At 43.3% G+C, this 27,652-nt stretch overlaps 1 protein-coding gene across 3 annotated transcripts in view; it reads right to left on the bottom strand.

The window, feature by feature from the left end:
- Positions 1–873: 873 nt before the first annotated feature.
- The window catches only part of MORC1 (MORC family CW-type zinc finger 1), a 75,057-nt gene continuing 48,278 nt past the window's right edge, over positions 874–27,652 (bottom strand). The window contains exons 18-25 of one of the 3 annotated variants that reach the window (XM_075576846.1): positions 25,281–25,352; positions 24,247–24,402; positions 22,323–22,383; positions 21,922–22,009; positions 8,548–8,685; positions 6,831–6,918; positions 5,303–5,497; positions 874–1,293 (exon numbers count right to left, since the gene is read on the bottom strand). In XM_075576846.1, coding sequence (XP_075432961.1) covers positions 1,207–1,293; positions 5,303–5,497; positions 6,831–6,918; positions 8,548–8,685; positions 21,922–22,009; positions 22,323–22,383; positions 24,247–24,402; positions 25,281–25,352 — 885 coding nt within the window. In that variant the 3' untranslated portion in view covers positions 874–1,206. The remainder of the gene's footprint in view (positions 1,294–5,302; positions 5,498–6,830; positions 6,919–8,547; positions 8,686–21,921; positions 22,010–22,322; positions 22,384–24,246; positions 24,403–25,280; positions 25,353–27,652) is intronic. The other 2 variants (XM_075576847.1, XM_075576848.1) reach the window with 2 other exon arrangements.

Raw genomic sequence — 27,652 nt, 5'->3', positions numbered from 1 at the left:
AGTTTAAGTTCGTTCAAATCTAAGGCTGTCTCACATGTTAATCTGGTCTGTAACTGTTTCATACGCCCATAATATATATTATCTTTAACTGTGCATGCAATGTCTTGTATATAATGCATACCCTGCTCATTTATGTAACTGTATTTGTAAACATGTATTATTTGTCTTAACTGTGCCCAGGACATACTTGAAAACGAGAGGTAACTCTCAATGTATTACTTCCCGGTAAAATATTTTATAAATAAATAAATTTCCAATGATCTTCCCATCGTTCCCCATTTTCCCTCATGATCTTCCCATCGTTCCCCATCGTCCCCCATGATCTTCCCATCATTCCCCATTATCTTCCCATAGTTCCCCATTATCCCCCATGATCTTCGCATCATTCCCCATGATCTTCCCATCATCCCCCATGATCTTCCCATCATTCCCCATTATCTTCCCATAGTTCCCTATTATCCCCCATGATCTTCGCATCATTCCCCATTTTCACTATCAACCCCCATGATCTTTCCATCATTCCCCATGATCTTTCCATCATTCCCCATCATTTCCAATGATATTCCTATCATCTCACATGATCTTCCCATCGTTCCCCATGATCTTCCCATCGTTCCCCATTTTCCCCATCGGCCCCCATGATCTTCAGCCTTCCATTTAATTAATGAACCACAACTTGTCCGGCATTCAGAAGCTGTTGTACAGCACCGTCCCATCCTGTATTGTATCTTTCCTTGTATTTGGTCTCTTTTATAGCTTTAAATGTTCACTTTTCTTCTTGTAACTGTAAAGTTGCTTTGAGTCCCATTGGGAGAAAAGAGCTATATAAATAAAGTTATTATTATTATTAATAAAAATAAAACACTGAAAAAAGAAACTACACTTGTTTTTATTAACAACAGGTCAACAACTAACGTACAGTATAAAGCAACGATAAGCTTAAAGAAAACAGAAAACCATGAAGAAAACCCAGATTAGGTAAACATACAGTATCTAAGAACATTTAAACAATACCACATTTTTTTTGTATAAGGAATAAACTCAGAAATGTGGTACACAATGAAATAGAAAAACAAAATATATTAAATGAGTACAAATAATACTTTTAAAATGACCACACCATGTTTCTTGACAATATTGTAATCCTCCTGCCTTTAGTTTTTTTTTTTTTCACAAATGTTTACTTTACATTTTCATATTAGATTTTCATATTTTCTCTTCTATTGGGCTACTGTCTTGTTGCAGAAACTCCTCTAGATATAGGTCCATGGGCTCCAGGTCATCCGGTACATTCTGAAAAAAATGATCAATATTGCTCACTTTAAAAAGCGAAACGCAAAAACAAAATGCATTTTATACTGCGCACGAAAATATAGACGAGCAAAACATTTTACCTTTCAAAATAAAATAATTGGGATTTGGGCATGCGCTGTAGGCTTAATTGTCAAAATGACACAACAATGTCCATGTAATGGACGTAAATATGATTGAATAAAAGGGTACTAGACAATAGTCATCTTGGTTTGAACTATACTATATAATAATCATTTTGCTATTCCATGAGTGAAATGTATCATCATAAAATACATTTCTTGGCTATTAGAATTAAACATGAAATTACAGTTATAATAAACTTACAAATATCCACCCCAACATCTAATAAAACGTATACATTATTAAAAGCATTATGCATTCAAAAAATCAAATTACAGGGATATAAATATGCCATTTTTTTGGTAATAAAACTACATTTATTCTCTGACAGTGATTTTCTTTCAAAGCCTCAAAAATGTGAGAGGCTAGTCAGTGTCCTATGAAATAAACCGAATGGATGTTGGCAACTCGTGTTTGCGTATTACTCCTCCCTTATTCAAAGCAAAAAGAAAACACAGATGCAGTGCTATCTAACTTCGTTTCTGGCGCAACAAAACTGCTGATGAATGGAGCCCCATCGCGGCCCGATCGCAGCTCTCCCGCATCCAAAAGCCCAGTAAACTGGCTGTCTTGAAGGGATTAATGCAGTGGGGTCCTTGGTTCTGAAGGGGACTCCCGCTGAGTTAATCCTACCAAGCCACCACTGGTCTCAGAGCTGGTCAGAGAGATCAGAGAGATGCAGTCCCTCTTACTGTCTCCCCGTGCAGCTCTTACAGCAGATCGCGCTAATAGGGCTATTGCCCATTACTGTGTGGTGGTGGATTTGTTGGGGGTAGATGGGGTGGGTGATGAGGGTAGTTGACTACATGAAAGATGGTTAGGCCCCTTCATTACCTTAGCGGTTAGCCACTAAGGTAATGAAGCTTCACTTTAAGTTTATTTTTAGTACGTAGGATTGAAGCAGGGAGTCTCCGGAGCTGAACCGCATTCATTTCAGGTCGGGGCACCCACTCCTTCCTGAGGTATGGGGTGCTGGTATCTGGGACTGTTTAAATGTCCCGGTCACGTGCGCCGTGACGTGGGAGATTTAAACTTGCAGGAGATACCGGCACCCCATACAGAGAGGCCTGTACCTCGGGAAGCATGGGGTCCCCGGACCCGAAATGAATGCTGTTCAGCTCCGGAGACCCCCTCGTTCAACCCTACGTACTAAAAATAATTATATTGGCTGTAAAAGGTGTACGGGGGAGACAGAGACTGGCTGATTCTCTCTGCACAGCTCCTACAGACAGCTGGTAGGATTAACACTGCAGAAGTCCCATTAAGAAGAAGGGACCCCTGCTGCGTTAAACCTTTTGGGAAATTCCCTGTTTTCTGGGTACGTGATTGCGCTTGGCCGCGGTCACGGACGCACGCCAAAGATTTGTGTGAGGTACATGGAACGATCATCATACTTCAAACAACTTCAATTACATTTTTGTTGGAAGAGCCAAGGCGAGACAGCAGCTACTATAACTTAAAGCGTACGGCCGTTGTTTTTTAATATCTGCAGTGATTGCAATATTTGTAATATAACTTTGATGTAAGCATTGCCAAATTATATTCCTACAAAATCATAAAAACGTGTTTTTTTAAGCTGCAGAAGTAAAGGCTCTTGCCTACTAATGTCACAGGGTGTGATTACCAGAGAGCGTCACGTCCAGCCAAATTAACATATTAGGTAATGAAATTAGGATACGAGACAGCTACTGAGATCTAGCTCTTGCTTTTTTTTTATTACAAGCTAAAGAAAAATAGCAGTTAGTTACATTTGTTACAATTGATCCGAGTACGAGGTGGTGATTTAACAGAGATAAACTAAATGGATCTATTTAAGCTACACATTTAATCCTAAAGGCATCAATAAGTACAGATGCAGCGGCCATTAGTTTAACAAATCACGCGGTGTATACCTCAGAATACCCATGTCATGGTGCGGGATTTCTTCCAACCGTACTGCATTAAGACGCGAGTGCAGAAAATGGCATTTTAGTGTTGTGGCTTTTGAAACACCTGAAATTGACACAGTCGCACAGTCGCACAGTTCTGTACACACAACAATTCATTCATTTCATTGCATATAATTGCACACAATCCATGAAATTCAAACGCAACCGCAATAAACACGGGTGCCTGGGGCGATTGGCCGCGTTCATACCGCGTGGAGTACAGCAGCGCACATGAAAACGGCGCCGTGATTTCTTAAAATAATGGCCGCTGCATCTGTAATGCCCTAATACTTCACTTTTGCAGTAAAATGGTGGGAGTACTGTACATGAGCATTCAATAATTGTTTTATAAAAAATTTCGTTTTATTTACAAAGTTGTATGGATTTATAATTGCAACTACAAGCTTTTTATTATATCCTTTCCTTGGACACGGAATGGGACATTCGGTCGCATCTGTTTTGCTGCGGGCGGACCCGGGTAAATGTTATTACTGTTTAGGGTAAGGGGTTAACTTATCGTAGCGGCAAAGTGGCCGGTGGTGGAAGGTTTCAGCGGCAGGGTGAGTCCTGGCAGCCATTTGGTTGTGGCGAAAATGGCCGCAATCAAATATCCGAGACCCCCTTGGACATTGTTGTGCAATTATTTTGCTTCCGGAGCAGCACAATAAATAATAGTTAGTTTGATACTGCTGTTTATGTTACTTGATTTCCAATATGGTCTTTTGAACCATATTACATTAGACTGCTGCGTTTACTTTTTAACTTAGTGTAATGAATTTCTGAATAGCGACTCTGGCAAAAGTGTAAATAGAAAAGCAAGTCTCCAACATTGTATGCTTTAAAGCATGGGAGCGCAAACTTTTACCCCTTCGCCGCCCGAACGGCTCTCACCCATTACTCGCCCCCCCCCCCCCCCTCTAACCTTGCTTCCGGCATTCTGACATCACGACGCCATGGCGACGCGACGTCACGTTGCCAGACGCCGCCGGAGCCAAGGTAAGGTAAGTTACAGAGGCTTTGGCAGCTCCCTCCGCATTTCATTTAAATGCCTTCGGGAAGAGCGCGGAGCCCCTGTAACCACCGTGCCCCCCCACAGGGAATCTCACGCACCCCCCCCCCCCCCCGGCAGGTGTGCCCTCCAGTTTGCAGCCCCCCTGCTTTATAGCAGGGACTAGAGGTTGCAGGCGAAGCTCTAGTCCTGGGTCCCATGTCATCTGCCTGCGGCCCTATGTGCCTCTGTCTATTCAACTAAATGGTGTTTTCAAGAGGTAGGGCCATCTCACCAATGCAGAGAATCAGAGAACAATGTGTAGGTGTTTAACAATGTCGCTTCAAGGAAATAAAGCACCTTAGGAATTGTCTCAAATTGTTGCTCTAAACAACAAATGTGAATAAGAAATATCTGAAAGATCCGGATCATGTACAATTGTTAGCCCAGCGGTGCGCAAACTGGGGGGCGCGCAAGATTGTTCAGGGGGGGCGCGGCGGTTGCAGAGGCCCCAAACTCTTCCCCCAAGGCATTTAAATGAATGCCGCGGGATCGTGTGAGGCCTCTTCAACTTCACTTACCTTCTCTTCGGCTACGCAGCGCCATGGCAAATGACGCCACGGGGTAATGTGGCGTCACGTTGGCATGGCAACGTGACGTCGCGTGACCCTGCGGCGTCATTTGACGCCGGAGAGGAGGCAAGGGAGGGGGGAGGCGCGAGCAGGGAGGGAAGCAGGAAAGGGGGGGGGGGGGCGCGCGCTGGCAAGATAGCCCACCGCTGAGTTAGCCTATATTACGCCAGGATTACTGCCGGTGCATATTATTTAAAAATATCAAATAAGAGCAAGCAAATGTGCTTCCAATATACAAAGGTCTTTTCAAAGAATAGTTACAAAATACTGAACGTGGTGACGTGTCTCAGAGTAAATAATGGTATATTAGATTTACTTACATTTTTCATTTGTGTTAACATGTTGGCAGCTTTTCCTCTCAACGCTTTCATTTTTCCTCTCAGGACTTGTATTTGTGCTTCACATTCTCGTTGCTTTCGCTCATGGGCTTTCTCTTCTGCAGAAAATTGGCGAGTTATGGATTCCAATTTTTTTTTAATGACACTTTCTTCGTACTCCTTGAAGAACTCTTCCACCTATGCAATAAATATAAAGAGCCCCGCGCTGTAATCTGTGTGTCCTGTGTTATTCATCGCGCTGTTCCAAAAGTAGGTGCCAATTTCACGTTGACCGATGGTGACGACTCGAGTCTGATTGTTTTTGCTGCGTACTCACAGTCGTTACACAAACCCTTCACAAACATGGCCAGATTAACAGCAGGAGATACTGACACCCCATAACGGGGCCTGTAACTCGGGAAACAGGGGGTCCCCAGGGCTGAATTTAATGCAGTTCAGCTCCGGAGAACCTGTTTCAATACTATGGTATTAAAATAAAAAAACAGTGCAATCGTATGTTAGAGGCGCACAAAGAGAGGGACTGAGGTACTGATCCTGACTTCTCTCACTGCGCGTCTCTTCCAGACGGAAGTGCTAGAAATTGCTAGATACAGTACCTAGATATTGTTTCTTTCATCATACAGTATTATATTGTGTGTGTGTGTGTGTTTTTGTTGTTGTTCCTTTATACTGTATGATATCCTCCATTTGATACCATTGGTGAGACTACCCGGATCAGAGGATCTACATCCACTTGATTATCCAACGATCGATCACCTGGCGCTTTGTTCTAAAATACATCTATTTTCTTGTCTGTTCTCATCACTATTAGATCAGTGATAGCCTATACCTTGGGCAGCACGTTACAATAGTCTAGACAGGAGAGAATAAGAGCATGTGTTAGAGTTCTAGCATTAGAGGGACAGATGAAAGGGACTATATTTGCAATGTTGTAGGTCTGGGATGGCTGTCCTCCCTAAGTTCCCACACGCGCTCTAGTACTGAGTTTCTTGGTGAGTAGCGCATTAGTAAACAATTCAAAATAAATAATGTTAGGGGGAACAAATTTAGCAGCAATGTGAAAATGAGGGAGGGGTCAAATTAGACACCTAGACTGGGTGTATGATAGTACTGGGTGTATGATAGTACTGCCAACAGTAAAGTAGAAGGGGGCAGGAGGGCCAGGCTTGGGAGAATAGTAAGCTTTGTCTTCGACATGTTAAATTTGAGTTGTAGGAGGGTCATCCAGGATGATATACTGTAACAGAGAGCAAGCCAGAGACTTTGGTCTGTACAGCAGGTGTAAGTTAAGGTTTTGAAATGTAAATGTGTCATCAGCATAGAGGTGACATTTGAACCCAAAAGATGTGATAAGGTCACCTAGAGTGTGTGTAGAGGGAATGCCAACACAGACTGTTTCTGGTTTACAGTTATCAGAATAGGTTTCTGTATTTTATTGCTTAACCTACCGTACATGTTACAATTAGTAACTTACCAATGACGATAATGTGTCCAGAACTACAGTACTTACCAAAGATGATAGCAACAAACTCTCTCCATTACAGATGCACCGTTCTATCGGCAGTGTACAATCTGGTAAGAAATGCAGCAGGACTTCCCTAAAAAAAAACAACATATGAATTGCGAGCGATATACTGTAAAATTTAATATGAAAATAAATCTCATGTCAAAAGGACGAATAACGCGTTTAAATCACACAATACAGCTAAAATGTGAAATAAGTTAATAGCGTTCCGTTTAGGGGGAAATGCTGATGCAAAAAATGTAATTAAAAAAAAGTAAATGTTCAATGGCCACTGTGTTCAATGTGACCCTGAACATTGTAACATTGGAACGTTTGCTTCATTTATTCCTTATGAACTGTGATGGCGCAAGCAATAGATATTGTGAAAAAGAAAAAGGTTGGACATCTTTTTAGATGGGAAAGGTATACAGGGATATACCAAATAAGTAAACATGGGAAGGATGTTGATCCAGGGAGAAATCTGATTACCAATATTTGGAGTCAACAAGGAATTAACATTTTTTCTTTATGAGATATCATTGGATGATTGTCACGGGAGACCAGTGCTTTTAACACCTTTTACCTTCCGGGATCAATTCACTGGGCAGGACAAAGTAGTGGAATAAAATGGGGTTTATTCTGGTAAAACCCACAGGCACACAAGATAGCACAAAACAAGGAAGCACACACTTAACTGGAGGTCTGGGGGCAGTCTCTAGCCTCACTAGGTACAGGGCGCCCGCTTCAGGAAGGCTTACCCTGTCTGCTCCTCGTCCAGGAACACCACGGTACTATCTACGGGATAGACACCTGGCTTTCCCCGCTGGCTGGGTCTTCCTTGATTTCTATAACTTGGCCGCGACTGTAGAACTTGTCCTCAGCTAGGCAAGGCTTCTCCGGCACCTACGTGCCGAGTGCTTTGCTATTCCGAGCAAAGCACTTCTGAAAGGCCCACCAGCGTTTCACAGGACCAAGTCCCAAGTATCTCTGGTTCTCTTATCGGCACACCCCTTACGTAGACCTCGGTGTCCTATGTTTAACATGGAAGAGGGACTGGCGACCAATCAGAGAACGGATCGTAATCATGAGCTGGAGGCCTGGCTTGCTGCACGTGGCGAGATGGGATTTGCAGTAGGACTTAGAATGTATTTTCTATTTTTCCTGCATCGGATTGAAGCCGGGAGTCTCCAGAGCTGATACACATTAATACCAGCTCCGGAAACTCCCGGCTTCAATCCAATCCAACAAAAATACATTGACAGGCAGCTTCATTAACTTAGCGGCTAACCGTAAAGGCAATGAAGGGGTTAAATACTAGTGCCCAGTTTATTGTGTGTACAAACTTTTCAGTCTGCGTCCCCCTGCCTGCTCGCGCTCCCCCCTAACCTTGGCTCTGGCGCCAAATTGACACCGCGTTACCATGGCGGTGTGTTGCAGAAGACAAGGTAAGGAAAGTTACAGAGGCCTCGTGCGGTCCCCCGGCATTTCATTTAAATGCCTTGAGGAAGAGTGCGGGGCCTCTAACCGCCGCACCCCCCCCCCTGAAAATCTCGCGCCCCTTTCTGCACCCCTGGTATAGTAAATCTTAATTGCAACTGTTGCAACATTACAAATAATGTAACTTGAGCTGCAAATGACTACAATTGAATATATCTTTGTATTATTGTTGCATGTAAACAAGGCATTTTGAAGGGCAAAGCATGCGTCTACATTACTGACTTACCTAAGAAGAAACTTGAGCTTTTCTACAATTTTCCTGTCAGGTGAGAAGTGAGAAGAAGCCTCTGGGTTTATGCCAATATCTATGCCACATATGTTGGAAATGTTAGCTACATATTCGCTCGCTGTAAAGGCTGATGGGCTGATAGGTAGAAACAAAAATTCTTATTATAATTGTTCTGTATTAATTAACTCAGAAAATAAAATATATTTTATGTAGCGATATAACAAAACCTTTATGCATTAATCCAATGTGTTTACAAATATTGCATTTTTAAAAGTTTCATTAATATATCTCAAAAGGTACTGTATACTGTAATGCGTTTTTCAAACCTAAAGAAAAGATGCTATAACAGTATAGCAACAGATCACAAATAATACAAACACACTTCATAAATATGAAGAAATGTCCGGGAAGCGCAATATGTGAAAAGAAATACAATTCGTGATAGTGCAATATTGTTAAAATTAAAATCTGGATTTAATATCTTGGTTCAATAGTTAATACTCACAAAAGTGAGAGGGTATAAGGCACATAAAGGTATCTTTTAAGATGCTGCTCACTCGGTGGACAGGAGATGCAGGACTCAATGTTCCCCCAGATATGTGGACTCCCAGGCACCTTAATAAAAGATACAACTGGACATAGTGCAGACCGTCTGAACAATTTATAATGGATAAGTGAAAAAGGGAGTTACACTCACATGGTATCAGTTAAAAACAAGCATTTAGATCTCTCTGGATCTCGCTGGCCGGATGGATGGTGTCTCCTCTTCCCCTCTCTCGTGGCGTGCGTTCCAGCGGTGCGTTCCACTCAACCGGAAGTGATGTCATCCGCTACGTCCACTTCCTGGGGTTTCGGCCGGCGCTGAAGAAAAACGTCACTCTACGCGTTTCACCACATAGGTTTCATCAGGAGTGACGTTTCAGTGGATAGGGGCGGTGTATATACCCTAATTCTGGGTTTCATTAGTCAGAAAAACACCTGATACTACTTTAACTCATAGTATACATCTGTGGCTATAATGAGCTATACAAAAATGCTATCTCTCTATTGCACACATATGAAATTTATAAGTTAACTCATATATGTTGTGCAAATAACATTTTTGGTATACAGTTCTTAAAAATACATATTATTTATACAATCATTTTAAAATACATCAGGTTTGTTAAAAATATATATTTGGTTAAAAATATATATATACTATTTAATCTTCAGTGCAAATATTAACAATAAAAAATGTATAAACTTTAAATATAAAATACACTGCCTAAAAACACTTTAAAATAGTTAAAACAGGTATTACAAAGAAATTATCTCTAAACTGGAGGTATATATGTGGAAAGTGCTGGGCAAGAGGCATATTTCTAAAAATAGAAAGATAAAATGTTAGTGCATGATAAAATCATAGGAAAGGTTTAAGATCAAATTCTAAATTCAAACCGGATGGAGATATAGTTTTTAATTCGAACATCCAGAAGGATTCCCTTTTAATCAATGCTTTATTTCTGTTTCCTCCTCTCCAATGGGGCATAACTTGTTCGATTGCTTTAAATTTTAACCCCTTGGGGTCCGCATTATGTACCATCAAGAAGTGGTTTGGAACACTATGTGTGGTCATTTTTCGTTTAATATTTCCTATATGTTCCAAAATGCGTGTTTTTAGGGGTCTTATAGTTTTCCCTATATACTGTAGACCACAATCACATTCAATCAGATAAATAACGAAATTGGACCTACAGTTTAAATGCTGTTTTATACTATATACCTTTTTTGTGATGTTAGATTCAAAGGTATTCGTATTCTTGCAACTATAATGGCAAGCAGTGCAGAATTTGCAATCAAAGAACCCTTTCGGTGGTTGTAACCACGTTGGGTTTTTATTTACAGTAGGACTCCTCAAAGCACTAGGTGCTACAAATTTCTTTACATTCGGTGCTTTTCTATATACCATTTGAACCTTGTTGGGCAGTGCAGTTCCTATAATGGGATCATTTCTCAATATAGACCAGTGACTGTTTAATATATCATTTATTTTGTGTGCATCCCTATTATACTGAGTAATAAAGGGTACCCTTAGCTTATCGTTTTCCCCACTTTTTCTCTGGGGATCAACATAGACTCTCTGGATATTTGTCTTGTTTTATCCAACGCTTTTTGGATGACATTTGGCCTGTAGTTCCGTTCTGCAAACTTCCTGGACAGTGTAGTTGATTGTTCTTCATATACTTTGTTATCAGTGCAATTTCGTTTCAGTCTACAGTATTGGCCATATGGAATGTTGTTAATCCATTTATTAAGATGGCAACTGGACTGTAGGATGTAATTATTTGCATCCACATCTTTGAAGAAATTTTTTGTTTTAATAACATTGTTTTCTATATAAATTGTTAAGTCCAGGAAGTTTACAGTGGTTTTACTTACAATGGAGGTGAATCTAAGATTTAGCTCGTTATTGTTCAGATACAGAAGAAATGTATCTAGATCCTCCAATGTACCCTTCCAAACAAAGACAATATCATCAATGAACCTCCGCCATGTGACCAAATTTGCCCCCAGACCTATCCAAGACCATATATACTGATCTTCCCACATGGCCATCAATAGATTGGCATAGCTGGGGGCAAATTTGGTCCCCATGGCGGTTCCACATAATTGCAGGAAAAACTCATCACAAAACCAAAAAAATTTTTTTGTTAGGACAAATTCAATACATTTTATAAGAAAGTCTATCTGTGTCTCTGGGATTTTCCCATCTTTCTCTAGAAACATTCTAACTGCTTGGCAACTCCCAGAGACACAGATAGACTTTCTTATAAAATGTATTGAATTTGTCCTAACAAAAAATTTTTTTGGGTTTTGTGATGAGTTTTTCCTGCAATTATGTGGAACCGCCATGGGGACCAAATTTGCCCCCAGCTATGCCAATCTATTGATGGCCATGTGGGAAGATCAGTATATATGGTCTTGGATAGGTCTGGGGGCAAATTTGGTCACATGGCGGAGGTTCATTGATGATATTGTCTTTGTTTGGAAGGGTACATTGGAGGATCTAGATACATTTCTTCTGTATCTGAACAATAACGAGCTAAATCTTAGATTCACCTCCATTGTAAGTAAAACCACTGTAAACTTCCTGGACTTAACAATTTATATAGAAAACAATGTTATTAAAACAAAAAATTTCTTCAAAGATGTGGATGCAAATAATTACATCCTACAGTCCAGTTGCCATCTTAATAAATGGATTAACAACATTCCATATGGCCAATACTGTAGACTGAAACGAAATTGCACTGATAACAAAGTATATGAAGAACAATCAACTACACTGTCCAGGAAGTTTGCAGAACGGAACTACAGGCCAAATGTCATCCAAAAAGCGTTGGATAAAACAAGACAAATATCCAGAGAGTCTATGTTGATCCCCAGAGAAAAAAGAGGGGTAAACGATAAGCTAAGGGTACCCTTTATTACTCAGTATAATAGGGATGCACACAAAATAAATGATATATTAAACAGTCACTGGTCTATATTGAGAAATGATCCCATTATAGGAACTGCACTGCCCAACAAGGTTCAAATGGTATATAGAAAAGCACCGAATGTAAAGAAATTTGTAGCACCTAGTGCTTTGAGGAGTCCTACTGTAAATAAAAACCCAACGTGGTTACAACCACCGAAAGGGTTCTTTGATTGCAAATTCTGCACTGCTTGCCATTATAGTTGCAAGAATACGAATACCTTTGAATCTAACATCACAAAAAAGGTATATAGTATAAAACAGCATTTAAACTGTAGGTCCAATTTCGTTATTTATCTGATTGAATGTGATTGTGGTCTACAGTATATAGGGAAAACTATAAGACCCCTAAAAACACGCATTTTGGAACATATAGGAAATATTAAACGAAAAATGACCACACATAGTGTTCCAAACCACTTCTTGATGGTACATAATGCGGACCCCAAGGGGTTAAAATTTAAAGCAATCGAACAAGTTATGCCCCATTGGAGAGGAGGAAACAGAAATAAAGCATTGATTAAAAGGGAATCCTTCTGGATGTTCGAATTAAAAACTATATCTCCATCCGGTTTGAATTTAGAATTTGATCTTAAACCTTTCCTATGATTTTATAATGCACTAACATTTTATCTTTCTATTTTTAGAAATATGCCTCTTGCCCAGCACTTTCCACATATATACCTCCAGTTTAGAGATAATTTCTTTGTAATACCTGTTTTAACTATTTTAAAGTGTTTTTAGGCAGTGTATTTTATATTTAAAGTTTATACATTTTTTATTGTTAATATTTGCACTGAAGATTAAATAGTATATATATATTTTTAATCAACAAATATATATTTTTAACAAACCTGATGTATTTTAAAATGATTGTATAAATAATATGTATTTTTAAGAACTGTATACCAAAAATTTTATTTGCACAACATATATGAGTTAACTTATAAATTTCATATGTGTGCAATAGAGAGATAGCATTTTTGTATAGCTCATTATAGCCACAGATGTATACTATGAGTTAAAGTAGTATCAGGTGTTTTTCTGACTAATGAGACCCAGAATTAGGGTATATACACCGCCCCTATCCACTGAAACGTCACTCCTGATGAAACCTATGTGGTGAAACGCGTAGAGTGACGTTTTTCTTCAGCGCCGGCCGAAACCCCAGGAAGTGGACGTAGCGGATGACATCACTTCCGGTTGAGTGGAACGCACCGCTGGAACGCACGCCACGAGAGAGGGGAAGAGGAGACACCATCCATCCGGCCAGCGAGATCCAGAGAGATCTAAATGCTTGTTTTTAACTGATACCATGTGAGTGTAACTCCCTTTTTCACTTATCCATTATAAATTGTTCAGACGGTCTGCACTATGTCCAGTTGTATCTTTTATTAAGGTGCCTGGGAGTCCACATATCTGGGGGAACATTGAGTCCTGCATCTCCTGTCCACCGAGTGAGCAGCATCTTAAAAGATACTTTTATGTGCCTTATACCTTCTCACGTTTGTGAGTATTAACTATTGAGCCAAGATATTAAATCCAGATTTTAATTTTAACAATATTGCACTATCACGAATTGTATTTCTTTTCACATATTGCGCTTCCCGGACATTTCTTCATACTTCATATCACGAGGATTGACCGAGCAACCTCTACCGGGTCACAGCTGCATCTTACCATTGATTTGTGTAAGTATCACTGTTTATATATATATATACTTTTTTTGTATATAGTTTGCACCAGTATCACTGTGTATTAACTGATAATTTAGAGCGCCACATTTTGATAAGTTTCCTTTTATATACACTTCATAAATAGAATTTAAAAAAAAGGAGGATAATATAGAGAAGAAATTGTATTTAATGTATTTCTATAAAGAAGCAAATGAAGGGCTTTAACGTGTATATTATAAAGGATAATCTGCAAATCAAGGTACTGTAATATATGATGTATAAAATATATTTTTCGTAGCTTGTACAAATCACCACAACAATCACCTTAGCATAAAAGCTAAATATATTATAGGATCTAATATATATATATATATATATATATATAAAATTGAAAGGTTGGTACTAGCTGCGGTGAATCTGATTGGTCCTCAGCCTCTGGCCAATCAGATTGGTGGGTCTGACGTCACCCAACTGCCACTGTCTTCCCCCTCGGCCACACACACACACACTCTCACTCTCTCTCTGTCCTCTCCCGCCCCCCCCCCATCACACTCACCTCCCTCCCCAGCGCTCGCTCACCTCCCTCCCCGGCGCTCGCTCACCTCCCTCCCCGGCGCTCGCTCACCTCCCTCCCCGGCGCTCGCTCAACTCCCTCCCCGGCGCTCGCTCACCTCCCTCCCCGGCGCTCGCTCACCTCCCTCCCCGGCGCTCGCTCACCTCCCTCCCCGGCGGGGGGAAAGGCAACCTGCAGCTGCCTCGCGGCGCCGAGTGCCTAAGATGGCGGCGCCCAGAAGGACCCCCTTCCTCCCTCGCGGCGCAGAGTGCCTAAGATGGCGGCGCCCGGAAGGAGAAGTGACATATCTGTGTGTATGTGTGTGTCACTGTGTGTGTGACACTGTGTGTGTGTGTCACTGTGTGTGTGTGTCACTGTGTGTGTGTCACTGTGTGTGCGTGTCACTGTGTGTGTGTGTCACTGTGTGTGTGACACTGTGTGTGTGTCAGACACCGTAGGGTGGGGACCGGAGCTGCGCATGGGGGGGGGGAGGGGAGCGGAGAGAGAGGGGGGAGCCGAGAAACATACAGGGGGAGTGGAGAGGAGGAACCCGGAAATTTTAAGCAACCCCCCCTCCTGTCCACTCTCCCCCCCCCTCCTATCCACTGCCCCCCCTCCTATCCACTGCCCCCACTCCTGTCCACTGTCCCCCCCCACCCCTCCGGTCAACTGTCCCCCCCCACTCCTCCTGTCCACTGTCCCCTCCACCCCTCCTGTCCACTGTCCCCCCCTACCCCTCCTGTCCACTGTCCCCCCCACCCCTCCTGTCCACTGTCCCCCCACCCCTCCTGTCCACTGTCCCCCCCCCACCCCTCCTGACCACTGTCCCCCCCCCTCGTGTCCACTGTCCCCCCCTCGTGTCCACTGTCCCCCCCCTCCTGTCCACTGTCCCCCCCCCTCGTGTCCACTGTCCCCCCCCCCCTCGTAGCGGGAAATTTAACTCACGGGCAACGCCGGGTCTCTCAGCTAGTATATATATATACAGTGTTCGACAAATCACCCAAAAATCTACTCGCCCAACCAAAAAATCTACTCGCCACCTAGTCCCGCCCCCAACCCCGCCCCTAGTCCCGCCCCCAACCCCGCCCTTAGTCCCGCCCCCAACCCCGCTTTAAAATAAAATATATAAATAAAATACATTTAATAAATTCCTAGTCAGAACAACATTCGTTTTTGACATAAATGTATTTATTGTATTACATTATACTACAATTAGTCCTTGTTACATGTGTGTGTGTGTAAATGTCGGATCTAGAAATAAAAGCCAGGTGTGAATGACTAGTTTCCTGAACCCCTTAACCAATGTCTGGATGTCCCCGCTTCACAATATCTAAAGCAGCAATCCCACCTGGGATCTTACCTGATCCGCAGTCCCTCAATGTCCAGGTACACTCATTCCCGCAATGTTATACATTGGGGAGGTGTTCATTACCTGTCTTCTGGGTTAGGGGGGGGTTCCGATGTCTTCCGTGTGAAGCTTGAGCCAGATCTGGAAGAAAGCAGTATAGGGTAGTTAAGATTTCGGTGTAGTATAGGGCAGTTAAGATATATAGGGTAAATAAGAGATCCAGAGTGTGAGTGACAGAGAGAGAGAGTGTGGGAGTGACAGAGAGAGAGAGTGTGGGGGAGAGAGAGAGCGAGAGTGTGGGGGAGAGAGAGAGAGTGTGGGGAAGAGGGAGAGAGCGTGTGGGGGAGAGGGAGAGAGAGTGTTGGGGAGAGGGAGAGAGAGTGTTGGGGAGAGAGGGAGAGAGAGTGTGGGGGAGAGAGGGAGAGAGAGTGTGGGGGAGAGAGAGAGAGAGTGTGGGGGAGAGAGAGAGAGAGTGTGGGGGAGAGAGAGAGTGTGGGGGAGAGAGAGAGTGGGGGGGGGAGAGAGAGTGGGGGGGAGAGAGAGAGTGTGGGGGAGAGGGAGAGAGAGTGTGGGGGAGAGAGAGAGTGTGGGGGAGAGAGGGAGAGAGAGTGTGGGGGAGAGAGGGAGAGAGAGTGTGGGGGAGAGAGGGAGAGAGAGTGTGGGGGAGACAGAGGAGAGAAACGGTGGGTGACACACACAGAGGGTGGGTGATACACAGAGAGAGAGGCTGGGTGAGTGACTGGCTGGTTGAGTGGTTTGCTGGGTGAGTGGCTGGGTGGGGCAGGGGTGACTGGGTGGGTGAGTGACTGACACTGACTGGGGGTGGGGGGTGACTGACACTGACTGGGGGTGGGGGGGTGACTGACACTGACTGGGGGTGGGGGGGTGACTGACACAGACTGGGGGTGGGGGGGTGACTGACACTGACTGGGGGTGGGGGTGACTGACACTGACTGGGGGTGGGGGGGTGACTGACACTGACTGGGGGTGGGGGGGTGACTGACACTGACTGGGGGTGGGGGGGTGACTGACACTGACTGGGGGTGGGGGGGTGACTGACACTGACTGGGGGTGGGGGGTGACTGACACTGACTGGGGGTGGGGGGGTGACTGACACTGACTGGGGGTGGGGGGGTGACTGACACTGACTGGGGGTGGGGGGGTGACTGACACTGACTGGGGGTGGGGGGGTGACTGACACTGACTGGGGGTGGGGGGGTGACTGACACTGACTGGGGGTGGGGGGTGACTGACACTGACTGGGGGTGGGGGGTGACTGACACTGACTGGGGGTGGGGGGTGACTGACACTGACTGGGGGTGGGGGGTGACTGACACTGACTGGGGTTGGGGGGTGACTGACAGGGGAGGGGTGACTGACTGACTGGGGGGAAGGTTACTGACTGGGGGGGTTACTAACTGGGGGGGTGACTGACTGGGGGGGGTTACTGACTGGGGGGGACCTCTGGTGTCACATACTCCCATACACACATACATTCATTCACACACACACACATTCTCCCACACACACACACATACACATTCTCACACACACACAGGGGAGGAAAGGCCGCGACCAGCACCACGCAAATCCCCCACCCACCCGCGCCCATCTCCCGCTCTTGTGGGGGGCAGGCCGACATCCCCCCCCCCCCCCCAATCAGCAGGGTGGGTGGGAGGCACGTGGCGAGGTATCCAGGTGACAGTCAGCCCCGCCGTGGCCGCCACTGCCCTGCTCCCCTCGCCGGCATGTCACAGTGCCTGGCCAAGCTGCAGGCTGCTTCTTCCCCCCCAGCCCGCGGCGGCATGATGCTCGTGGCGGGGGGGGGGGGGGGGGCAGGCCGACATCCCCCCACCTCATGCGGCGGCTGCGCCATCATGAAGGTAGGGGATGCATGGGAGGCACGTGGTGAGGGCCGAGCCCCCCCCCCCCCCTGCAAGCCAACCGGGCTGCAGCAGCGGGGACCTCCCGCCCCTGACATCGATCGGTGGATCGAGGGGAAGGGGACAGGAGGAGGGGAAGGGGACAGGAGCAGGAAGAGGGGAAGGGAGCAGGAGGAGGGGACAGGGGACAGGGGACAGGAGCAGGAGGAGGGGACAGGAGGAGGGGACAGGAGCAGGGGACAGGAGGAGGGGAATGGGACAGGAGCAGGGGACAGGAGAGCTTCTGCGGTGGGGAGTAGGGAGCCATGTGGGGACCAGGGGGATCGCAGGGAAGGAGCAGAGGGGCCGCAGCATGGAGAGTACTTACCCTCCAACAGAGCTCCAGGCAGAATGGCCGCTCGTTGGGGGCGGGCTCATATAGAGCCTGGCCGCGCGCCCACAAAGCCTGGAGCGCGCGCCAATCAGGAGTCAGGTAGGGGAGTTTTTTTTTTTTTCAGCGCAAGCAGGGAAATTTCAGCGCGAACGGGGGAATTTAAAAAAAAAACACGTGTGCTGCTTGGGCCAATAGTTACTCGCCCGGGGGTTAAATCCACCCGCCCCGGGCGAGTAAATGTATACAATTGTCGAACACTGTATATATATATAGAAACCCTGTCTTCCCATAAGAAAAGGCACAAAAGCAGCAACACTCAGATAAAGCAAAAAGACATGTATTAGCAGTTACAAAACAGCACACTATAAACCCAACATTTCGGTCCTAGGCAGGACCTTCCTCAGGGGTAGGTCCTGCCTAGGACCGAAATGTTGGGTTTATAGTGTGCTGTTTTGTAACTGCTAATACATGTCTTTTTGCTTTATCTGAGTGTTGCTGCTTTTGTGCCTTTTCTTATGGGAAGACAGGGTTTCTATATTGATTTCTATGGAGCATGCACCTTGACTTTACATTTGTTGCTTGGAGTGCTGGCTGCTGCTTTTTGTTGTATATATATATATATATATATATATATATAAATGTTTTCTTTTTTTTTTGTTACTTACATTTTTATTAGTCGTTTTGCCGGGTTTGGAGGGGGGGGGGGAATACAAAAAAAAGGAGTGTGATACATTGATGCATATAATTGGGTGAAATCACGAGGTGGGGAGGAGTTAGGGAAAGAGGGAAGGATACAGCATTTGTACATATATGTTAAACATCAGTTTTAATATAGTATAGATCACAACATTCAGAATATTTTAATCTAAATAGGGAGATATACCAGTATGTCGGAACCAAGGGGTCCAAATCTGTGACAACTGTGAGGAGGAACCATGTAGATAGGCAGAATTTTTCCATGTATACTATATGCCCAATGCTATTGTTTATTTGGTATACAGAGTGAGTGGCAGGTTGTATAGAGAGGGAGGGGCAGGTTGTATAGAGAGGGAGGGGCAGGTTGTATAGAGAGGGAGGGGCAGGCTGTATAGAGAGGGAGGGGCAGGTTATATAGAGAGGGAGTGGCAGGTTGTATAGCGAGGGAGGGGCAGGTTGTATAGAGAGGGAGGGGCAGGTTGTTTCTAATTCCTAGCAATAGTGCACCTCGTGGCATTTAAAAATTGGGAAATAATTTTAGCTTCCTTTTAATTTTGGTTATCTATAGGTTTTCCTAACAATATATATAGCGGATCATGGGGAATATTGATCCCCAAGATCCTATATATTAAGGCAAACACTTCCTTCCATAGTAGTTGAATTTTAGGGCATGACCAGCATATGTGCAGTACACTCCCCATATCACCGCAATTACACCAGCACAATTGGGACACATCTGGGAGATAAGAATGTAATCTGGTAGCAGTCATGTACTGTCTGTAAGTTAGTTGGTAAATATTCTCCTTGATCACAACACATTATGAGTTTTTGGAGGCGGCCTCCCATATATCTTCCCATATATCCAAGTCCAAATTGGTGTTCAGATCTTTCTCCCAGGAGATCATATATTTATCGGGTGTTTGGTTACATAACTGTACAATGGAAATAATTATACTTCACATTATTAAAAAAACAACACAACAGTTTCAAGTTCTTAACATTTTGAACTTATGGTGGGACTTTACAAGGGGCAGACATCGGAACCTCTACCCCCGACAGAACCTGGGGTCACTGGTAGCTCGCCATGGATGGGAAGTCAGAGGTCAGGACCTGTGGACCCGGTGTGGAACTAGATTCCACCACCCACTTGACCCGCAAAACACCTCCCAACACGTTACTGTCAGCTTTCAGAACGTTCATAGTCCTGACAGGCTCAAATGTTCGTTGGAGATGGCTGTAGGGTTGAGCAAACTAGCTCACCAGCCTGGGGCTAGAGGTCGAGGAGTATAAGTGTAGGGCCTTTCAATAGCTGAGAGGAGGGGTAGCAAGGACGGAACCAGCCCAACCCACTCCCCGGGACCCACGCAGCAAGGCCTCGCTGGTCTAACCCCTTCAGTGGCTAATGTAAGAAAGCTTGCTTGGGAGAGGGGAGACGACTAAAAAAAAGGAAGGTGGAGAGGGGGGTCCGCCTTACCCTTCCGTCGCTTTCCCGATCAGAGCAGGATCTATACTGGGACGTTCCGTGGTGGAGAACGGCCTGGCTCTAATCAGGTTAGTCTCTCTCTATGGGCCAAACGATTGCAGCAAAGGAGGGAATGCAGCCCGAGTCCCCCTCGTCATCCCAGGTAGGCTTCAGCTTCTAGTGCGGTATAGTGGGCGTCGGTTCATCAGATAAGTGGTTGCTCTGCGTCTTGCAATCGCTCGACGAGATATTCGTTGCCACTTGCTTCAGTAGATGTCATTAGGGAAGCCACGACGTGTGTCTGTGAGTTTCTCCTCGGGTGTGCTGCCATCCACGTGGGCTCCAATGCTGGTATTTTCTCCGTTTGGGGATGGGTCCAGGCTGACAGTACGACAAGGTCCAGTGTTTCCAAGAAGGCCGAGCCGTCTTCTGGCTTCTTCAGCGTGTAGGATATCCCTTCTTGCATAACTAAGAGCTTAAACAGAAAGGCTCATCTGTATTTAACGTTGCTGCCTCTCAGTTTCACAGTTATTTCCCTGAGATTCCGCCATCGTGCAAGGGTGGAGGGGGAGAGATTTGAGAAGACCTGCAAGGGGATGTTGGGGCTCTGTGGCACCTATACAAAGCGAAGGGCTCCTCCGTTTGATCTTTGTAGGGCAGAGGTAAGCTATCTGCCCACGATGTCTTCGATATCCAACTCAGATTTTGTGATGCCTCTTATTCTGAAATCGTTGCAGAAGTCGAGGACGTCCGTGATCTGGGATTTCACCTCTTCAGTTCAGAGTCCACGCGGTTTTTGTTTCTGATCGAGGCATCCATCTTGGATTCCAGGGAGTCAGTTCTTTCGCCCCAACGAAGTTGTCTTCTCTCAGATCAGCTACTGCATTCTGTAGCAGGAGCTTAATACTCAGAAAAATACTTCTCCTTGGCGCAATGTTCAGAGATTATGAAATGCAAATACATGCCAAACAAACAGTCCCAGAAATGCATCAAATGGTGCACATGGTCCTCAGATGGTCTCACCAGAGAACGCAAACTATTCAATAAAATAAGCAGAAAAAGAGAAGACCATAGCACAATATGTTGCCTACAGGGTCACTAATGAGACCACAATGTTCTAATTACACTTAGTAAGATGATAACGGGCAGTGGAAAGATCTCAGACTGGCAATTGGTAGTTCCTTGCCTGGGTATCTTTGGCCAATACGTTCCCAGTTGGTGTGAAGTTTGACACAAATGAAGAAAAGATATATAGTGTAATACAATTAACATTTCATACACACGCAAGACCTAGAGAAATACTCCCCAGATCCCCGGTCTTTTGCGCTTTTAAAAATTGCCATTCGCAGCATAAGATGCAGAGTCCTGGTGTCCTACAGCTGGGGTTGGTCTGTATCCTTGCGGCCGCATCTCACGTCCCTCTTCCGCAATGACGCCACTGTAGCTCTGCCTCCTGACTCAGACTGCCCGAGCGTTTTGGGATCCGCTGACAGTGAGTGCCTGGTGAGCTCTTGCTTTTTAAAGAACTTAATTTGACTTCAATTTTTTGCTTTTAATTTTATCCACCTTTGGAGGCATGATGTTTGCACGCTATTTCCTCTTGGTTTTGGTGGTGATTGGGTCTGTATTATAGCCAAATTTCTCCTAGGCCCTGAGATTTCTGTTGGCGGCCCTGCCTCTGCTGAGGAGGCCAAGTGCTGAATATCGAGGAGTAGATACAGTAGTGGTTTATCACATTTGGGAGGATAAGTAGCACCTCTGATATAGGATTAGCTCACCTTGCTGTAAGTAGACATGGCATGGAATGGAGTCCCACTCCCCCACACAGCAAATGCAAGCATTAACATTTTTAGAACGTACCTGTCTGATATGCAGGTGTCTATGTTAGCCTCGCAATCTTCTTTATTTTTAGCAGAAACAATTCTTCTCCGTCTCCCATCAACCAATTCTAAAATGCAGAATAAATAAGAAAGTGGGAGGAGGGGTAATATTAGTGCTGGCAATACATTTTTTATTGAGCAGTTCCCAAAAATACTTAAAATCATATAAACATATTAATAATGAAGGAAATGCAGATTCGTTGTAAGTTGTGATACGTTTTAGCAGACCAGTGAGTTCTTCATTGATATAATCCTTACAATTTCCCCCCACACATGTAATTACAGTTTACATATGTAAAGAACTGATTTTTTGTTATACAGTATATGATAATGCAATGCAATAAGGTATCATTTACAGTGTAATGTGATCTCTCTCCTTACCATTTTCCCTACTATCTTCAAATATTACTGATTCATCACTGCTATCTGTGGGAATTGTAACCTAGAAAACAAATATTTATTGATTGGTTAGTACGTGCCTGATAATATATAAATACTAGCTGAAAGTACCCGGCCCTGCTCTGGAACATTTAGACACCAAAAAATACTGAGATTTATAAAGGGATAATTTCATTATTTTGTTTCTTAATGCGAAATCACCTGCTAAAGCGACAACAACTCCACATATAATAGTGTAATTTCATTGCCTCTGAGGTCCTGAAGTGTTTGATCGAGAGCCTTTAATGCATAGGTGTGGGGCATTGTACTCTCGCCCCAAACAATTAACTATTAAAGAATTTTGGCTGCTCCTACACTATATATTATTACTAATTTTGCCAGTTGGATTTTCAGTGACCAAGATTAAGTGGTACAGATGTATTAAGACTTACGGTCAGCGTGGGTGTGATGAAGTGCGGCGCTACACCTGCGTGAACACTTTGTTGTCCGCACCACGTCTGCGGCTCGGCTACGGTCATTCGGATTAATTGTTTGTGCGGTTATTTATGTTATTGCAGTTCATTATATGGGCGGCAGGTGGAGCACTGAATATCTTCGCCTATGTTACTCATCAGCCTTAAGGGAGCCGAAAGAATCTGTGTCCTCCAATGCCACAGAAGGAACCCCACAGGTGTCTCAAAACAAGATGCAGTACAGACATGTCTCGCTTTAAACACTGACGTTCTATGTTTAATGACCTTGTATTTCTCTACTGTAGCAGTAGCACACTTTACTCAAATCACTATGCATTAATCAAATTTGTCTCAGTCCGTTTGTACAGGGCATAAACATGGTGCTTACTAAACCGACCTGTAGTTATGCATATACTGTATGATATATTCAGCAATTCAAGACAGTACATATTAGAGGGCAGCTCTATCAAAAATGTATCACTATACCGCTATGAAGTACCCATTCTATGAAATAAAACAAAAAGGCTAGAATTCTATTCGATCCAACTTAAGCATTAATGATTCATTTATTAGAATAGTGCGCTCTGGCAAGAGGGCGGAAACTGGCACTAAACACATCATGGATGGGTATGTTAGATTATGGCAACTTTCTAAGACAAAGAGATTGAATACGTCTTCCCGAGTACTTACCCCAATACTATTACTATTACCAGTACGGACCAACCAACACAGAAATTAACCTACATCCCAACTGCATGATCGAGTTAAACTGCAGGCAGTACATCGCTTTCATCCACTCATACAAATGATTGCTTCCACCCTATCCTCTGGCAGTGGATTATCAAGTTAAATGTATAGTAAGTTTACATACAATAGACTGTTATTCCCAAATGAACTGCATATGCATTCCATTAGAACACACCTGCTCCAACATTCAAAGACCCGCATATGCATTCCATGGAGTATGCACAGAGACATATACATTATTATACTTTTATACTATGGGAGTTTCACTGAAATAAAAACATTGTAACTGAAATGGGTTGTTTCTTGTGAAGGATTTACATGTATTGAGTGCTGACATTAGTGATGGGGAATTTGGTCACAATACTGACAACTTGAGTTTCACTGAAATAAAAACATTATAACTGCAAAACATTGTAACTGCAATGGGCTGTTTCTTGTGAAAGATTTACATGTATTTGGCCACAATACTGACACAACTTCCGACACTAAGGGCATGGGAACAGTAAGTCTGGCTACATCTATATATACTACTGCAGATATTGCTATGGTCTTATAAACTTAGAAAGCTACATCTCTGAAGAACTCAGGTCAGTCCACTAGGAGGTGCAGTATAACAACCTATATGAAAGATGTTATACAAATATGTATACATTGTAGGTGATACTCCAAACTTTCTAAATTAGATACAAATGTAGAAACATAAAAACCTTTTGTACTTGTCCCTCAAAGGTAACGGCATTGTGAGGTGGCTGATGTGATTTCAGGTGCTCTATATATCTTCTTCTCTTGGGCACAAAACTATCTGTGTGGCTTCTGCGTCTCTGAAACGTTTCATTTTTCTGTAACGAGAAGAGAATTTTTGTCTGGAGACACAGTTATTGTTTGACATGAAATTTCTTCCACTCGCAAACAATTATACCTGGTAATTACAGTATACAAATAACATCGGGCTGAAATCGGACACCTGTGAAATCGGACATCTAAAAAGCGGAAGCCTCCTATTTCTAGCTGGTACAGCTACATTTACAACAATTCACAAACTGTAGACTTTACTCTCTATTGGTATCTTTGAAAAAAAAAGCTAATTTTCCTATTTTATTATTTTTTAGCTAATGAACTCAAAAAAGCCAAGAGACTTTTTTCAAAGTTAAAGGATTTTAGAACTCCCCACAGGAAAAAAACAGACAATGCATACACTTTTATTTGTAATTATGAGGGCGTTGGTCAGTATGGCTGCAGCTCTCACAGTAACCGAAGAAGCCTCTATTATCCATTATGATATATTCTTTGATTCATTTCTATATATCTTTTCTTCCCAAAGTCACTTAGTCCAATCTTTTGGCCAAGACATATTACGGTAGATCCCTTCCGCTGGTACCTGCACTACCAATGTTATGCTGTACAGTATATAATTGATAGTGTAGGCACTGTACCTGCCAAAAAAAGATATTCTGTGTGTGCAAGCACAGGAATGGCCCATTAAAATACTGAAATGAAATGGGTGTAATACATCACATGCAGAATGTTGCAGGTATCAAAGATGCCTAAATGACTATTTTTACATTGAAAAAAACGCTCTTCATAAGCAAAACAGAGAGCACAATAGGCAATAGGAAAATCAGAACTGTGTGCAAATATACTGCACAGACTGTACAAGAAACAAATATGTATCATACCATCGCACATCATATTTCACAAGTCAAAACAAGGGGTATAAGTAAATATAATCTCCAGGGCTCACTTGTAACGATGAATTTATGTTGCTTCTGACTGCAGATGGGACAACTGAATGAGGTTGAATTAAATTAGATTTCTGTGAATTAAAAAAAAGAAAAGAACAAAAGAGTTACTGTATATCATCACTTTTTTTCTTGAGGCTACTAAAGCCCACATATTCTTGGCATGCTTGTTTTTTTAGCGAGTTATTTTTAAGATACAGCTACTCATATTGTACATATATAATGTGTAATCTAAAACATTCTGAACATTTAGGTATTTTAAACTGGAAAAAAAAAAAGAATACTATTGCATTACCTTATATTAATTTTTATATTATAATATAATTATAAGGCAATATTTCATAGTGCTTTACAAAGATTGGCAACTAAAATATTTTAATAAGGTCTGATGAAGAATTAAACACATTCCCTTCCCCTCTAATTCACTGCATAAATATAAGCCCAGTTTTGCAGAGACTATTGTTCAATGTTCTTATTTGTGAGTAAAATTAACTCCCGCATCTGTCTTTCTGTGGTACTGACTAAAGATTTGCACACTTGCTGAGATTCAGTTTTTTTGCAAACTCTTAAAAAGTTAAAAAAAAATGAACATTTTCACTAAACATCAAAAGTTGTAGTGAAAATGTCTACATTGTCCAAAGTTCACTATTTCGCTTCTTTTAAGCAGCAAATTCGCAGGCCCTTTTACTTTTTACACATTTTGCAAAGAGTTTGAACAAACAAGTTGCTGCTGGGCCTAATAAATTCAGCTGGAGCAATTGAGGCCAGAGTCAGGGACACTGATTAAAAACTTTTTACGGGGTTCTACACAAGGTTGAACTAGGCCTTGCATCAGAATCGCTTTCACCTTCCTGATTGCCTGTATCCGCACACAGCATGCAGCTGCATTTCCTACTTGCATGTATGTTTAAAAAAAAAACTGAATTAGTTGAGGTTGAGGACAAAAGGTAGACTGCTAGTGGCAAAGGTGGTCCGGGGCAGGGAAGCAGCCAATCTCTGGAGTGGATCAGAGACTCGGCTGGCGGGCTTTTCAAAAGTGCTCTGTGAGGAATAGCACTGCGCTTCACAGTGTAGCGCCAGAGAAGCCGCCGAGCGGAGACTAAGGCTGCGCTTATACAGCTGGCGACAGAGAAGCAACCGATGATGTCGCCGTCGCGATGAGTTGTATTTGAAGTTTAGGCGACATCGCTGGCTGACGTCATAAAAGGGGAGGGCAGGGGCACGGAGAAGCTCCTGATTGGCCGCAAGGGGAGACCGTCGCCGAAAAAAATCAAATATCAGTGACTACCAGATTTCTGGTAGCACTGTCCCCCCCGTCGTTTTTGTCGCGTGCACTATAAGCGCGGGCGACAATGCATTTGTTTTGCCGTGACGGCGATGTCGCGTCGCCGGCACTATCAGCGCAGCCTTAGATGGAGCTGATCGGAGACGCGCTGGCAGGAGATTTGTGTAAAAGAGGATACACAAGCACTGATCTCAGCGGAGAAGCGTCGGAGAAGCCTGGCGCATGAGGCGGACAGGATAAGCCTTCTGAAGCAGGCTCCTGCACCTGGTTGAGGCTTCCCCCCCACCCAGAGTGTTGCACTGTGTTTATGTATTTTGTGTGTTTGCTGGCTTGCCAGAATAAAGTCCAATTATTCAATTATTGTGTCCTGTCTGGTGATAGTAATCCCGCTGGTAAAAGGTGTTAAAAGTTCTGGTCTTCTGTGACACATAATTAGCATTCTGTATATACTGTACTTGGTTTATCACCTACTAAATAAGAGTTCCCCATCCTGTTTTATTAGTACATGATAATTTCACCATAATGTGTCCAATATTACTACTTAAAGAAGTTAATTTAGTTATAAAATTCCCTTGGATACTTGTGGAAGATTGTGGCATTTTCACTTTTTCCTATTGTTACACGCAATATGTTTTTCACATATCCTACTTCAATAAACCTGTTTTTTTTTGTTCATCTGCTTTTTTTTAAATCTTCCCCTGCTTATTTGAATTCTCTGAAAATGTCCATAATTGTACGTTTCTGCAATTTGTTCTACATGAACTAACTACTCTAAAAAAGTTGTTACAATATTTTTAATCTTGTTAATAATTTACCTTCCTCCTTTTTTAAATTAAAAACTTCAGTATCAGCATGCATTACCTTTGTGACTTATCCCTCCCACACTGTCTCTCTGTTCCCCATCTTCTTTCTTTATTTTTTCCGCACCTTCTCTACCTCCTCTTTCCCTACTCATTTTCTTCTCCCCCCCCCACATCTCTCCCTCTCATCTCTCTTCCCCGCTTCTTCTCTCTCCCTATACCCCTCATCTCTCTTCCCAGCTTCTTCTCTCTCCCTATACCCCTCATCTCTCTTCCCCGCTTCTTCTCT

Source organism: Ascaphus truei, chromosome 19 (assembly GCF_040206685.1).
Source record: "Ascaphus truei isolate aAscTru1 chromosome 19, aAscTru1.hap1, whole genome shotgun sequence".
Classification (NCBI taxonomy): Eukaryota; Metazoa; Chordata; class Amphibia; order Anura; family Ascaphidae; genus Ascaphus; species Ascaphus truei.
Note: the sequence above shows the minus strand (reverse complement) of the source record. Positions and strands in the feature narration are given on the sequence as shown.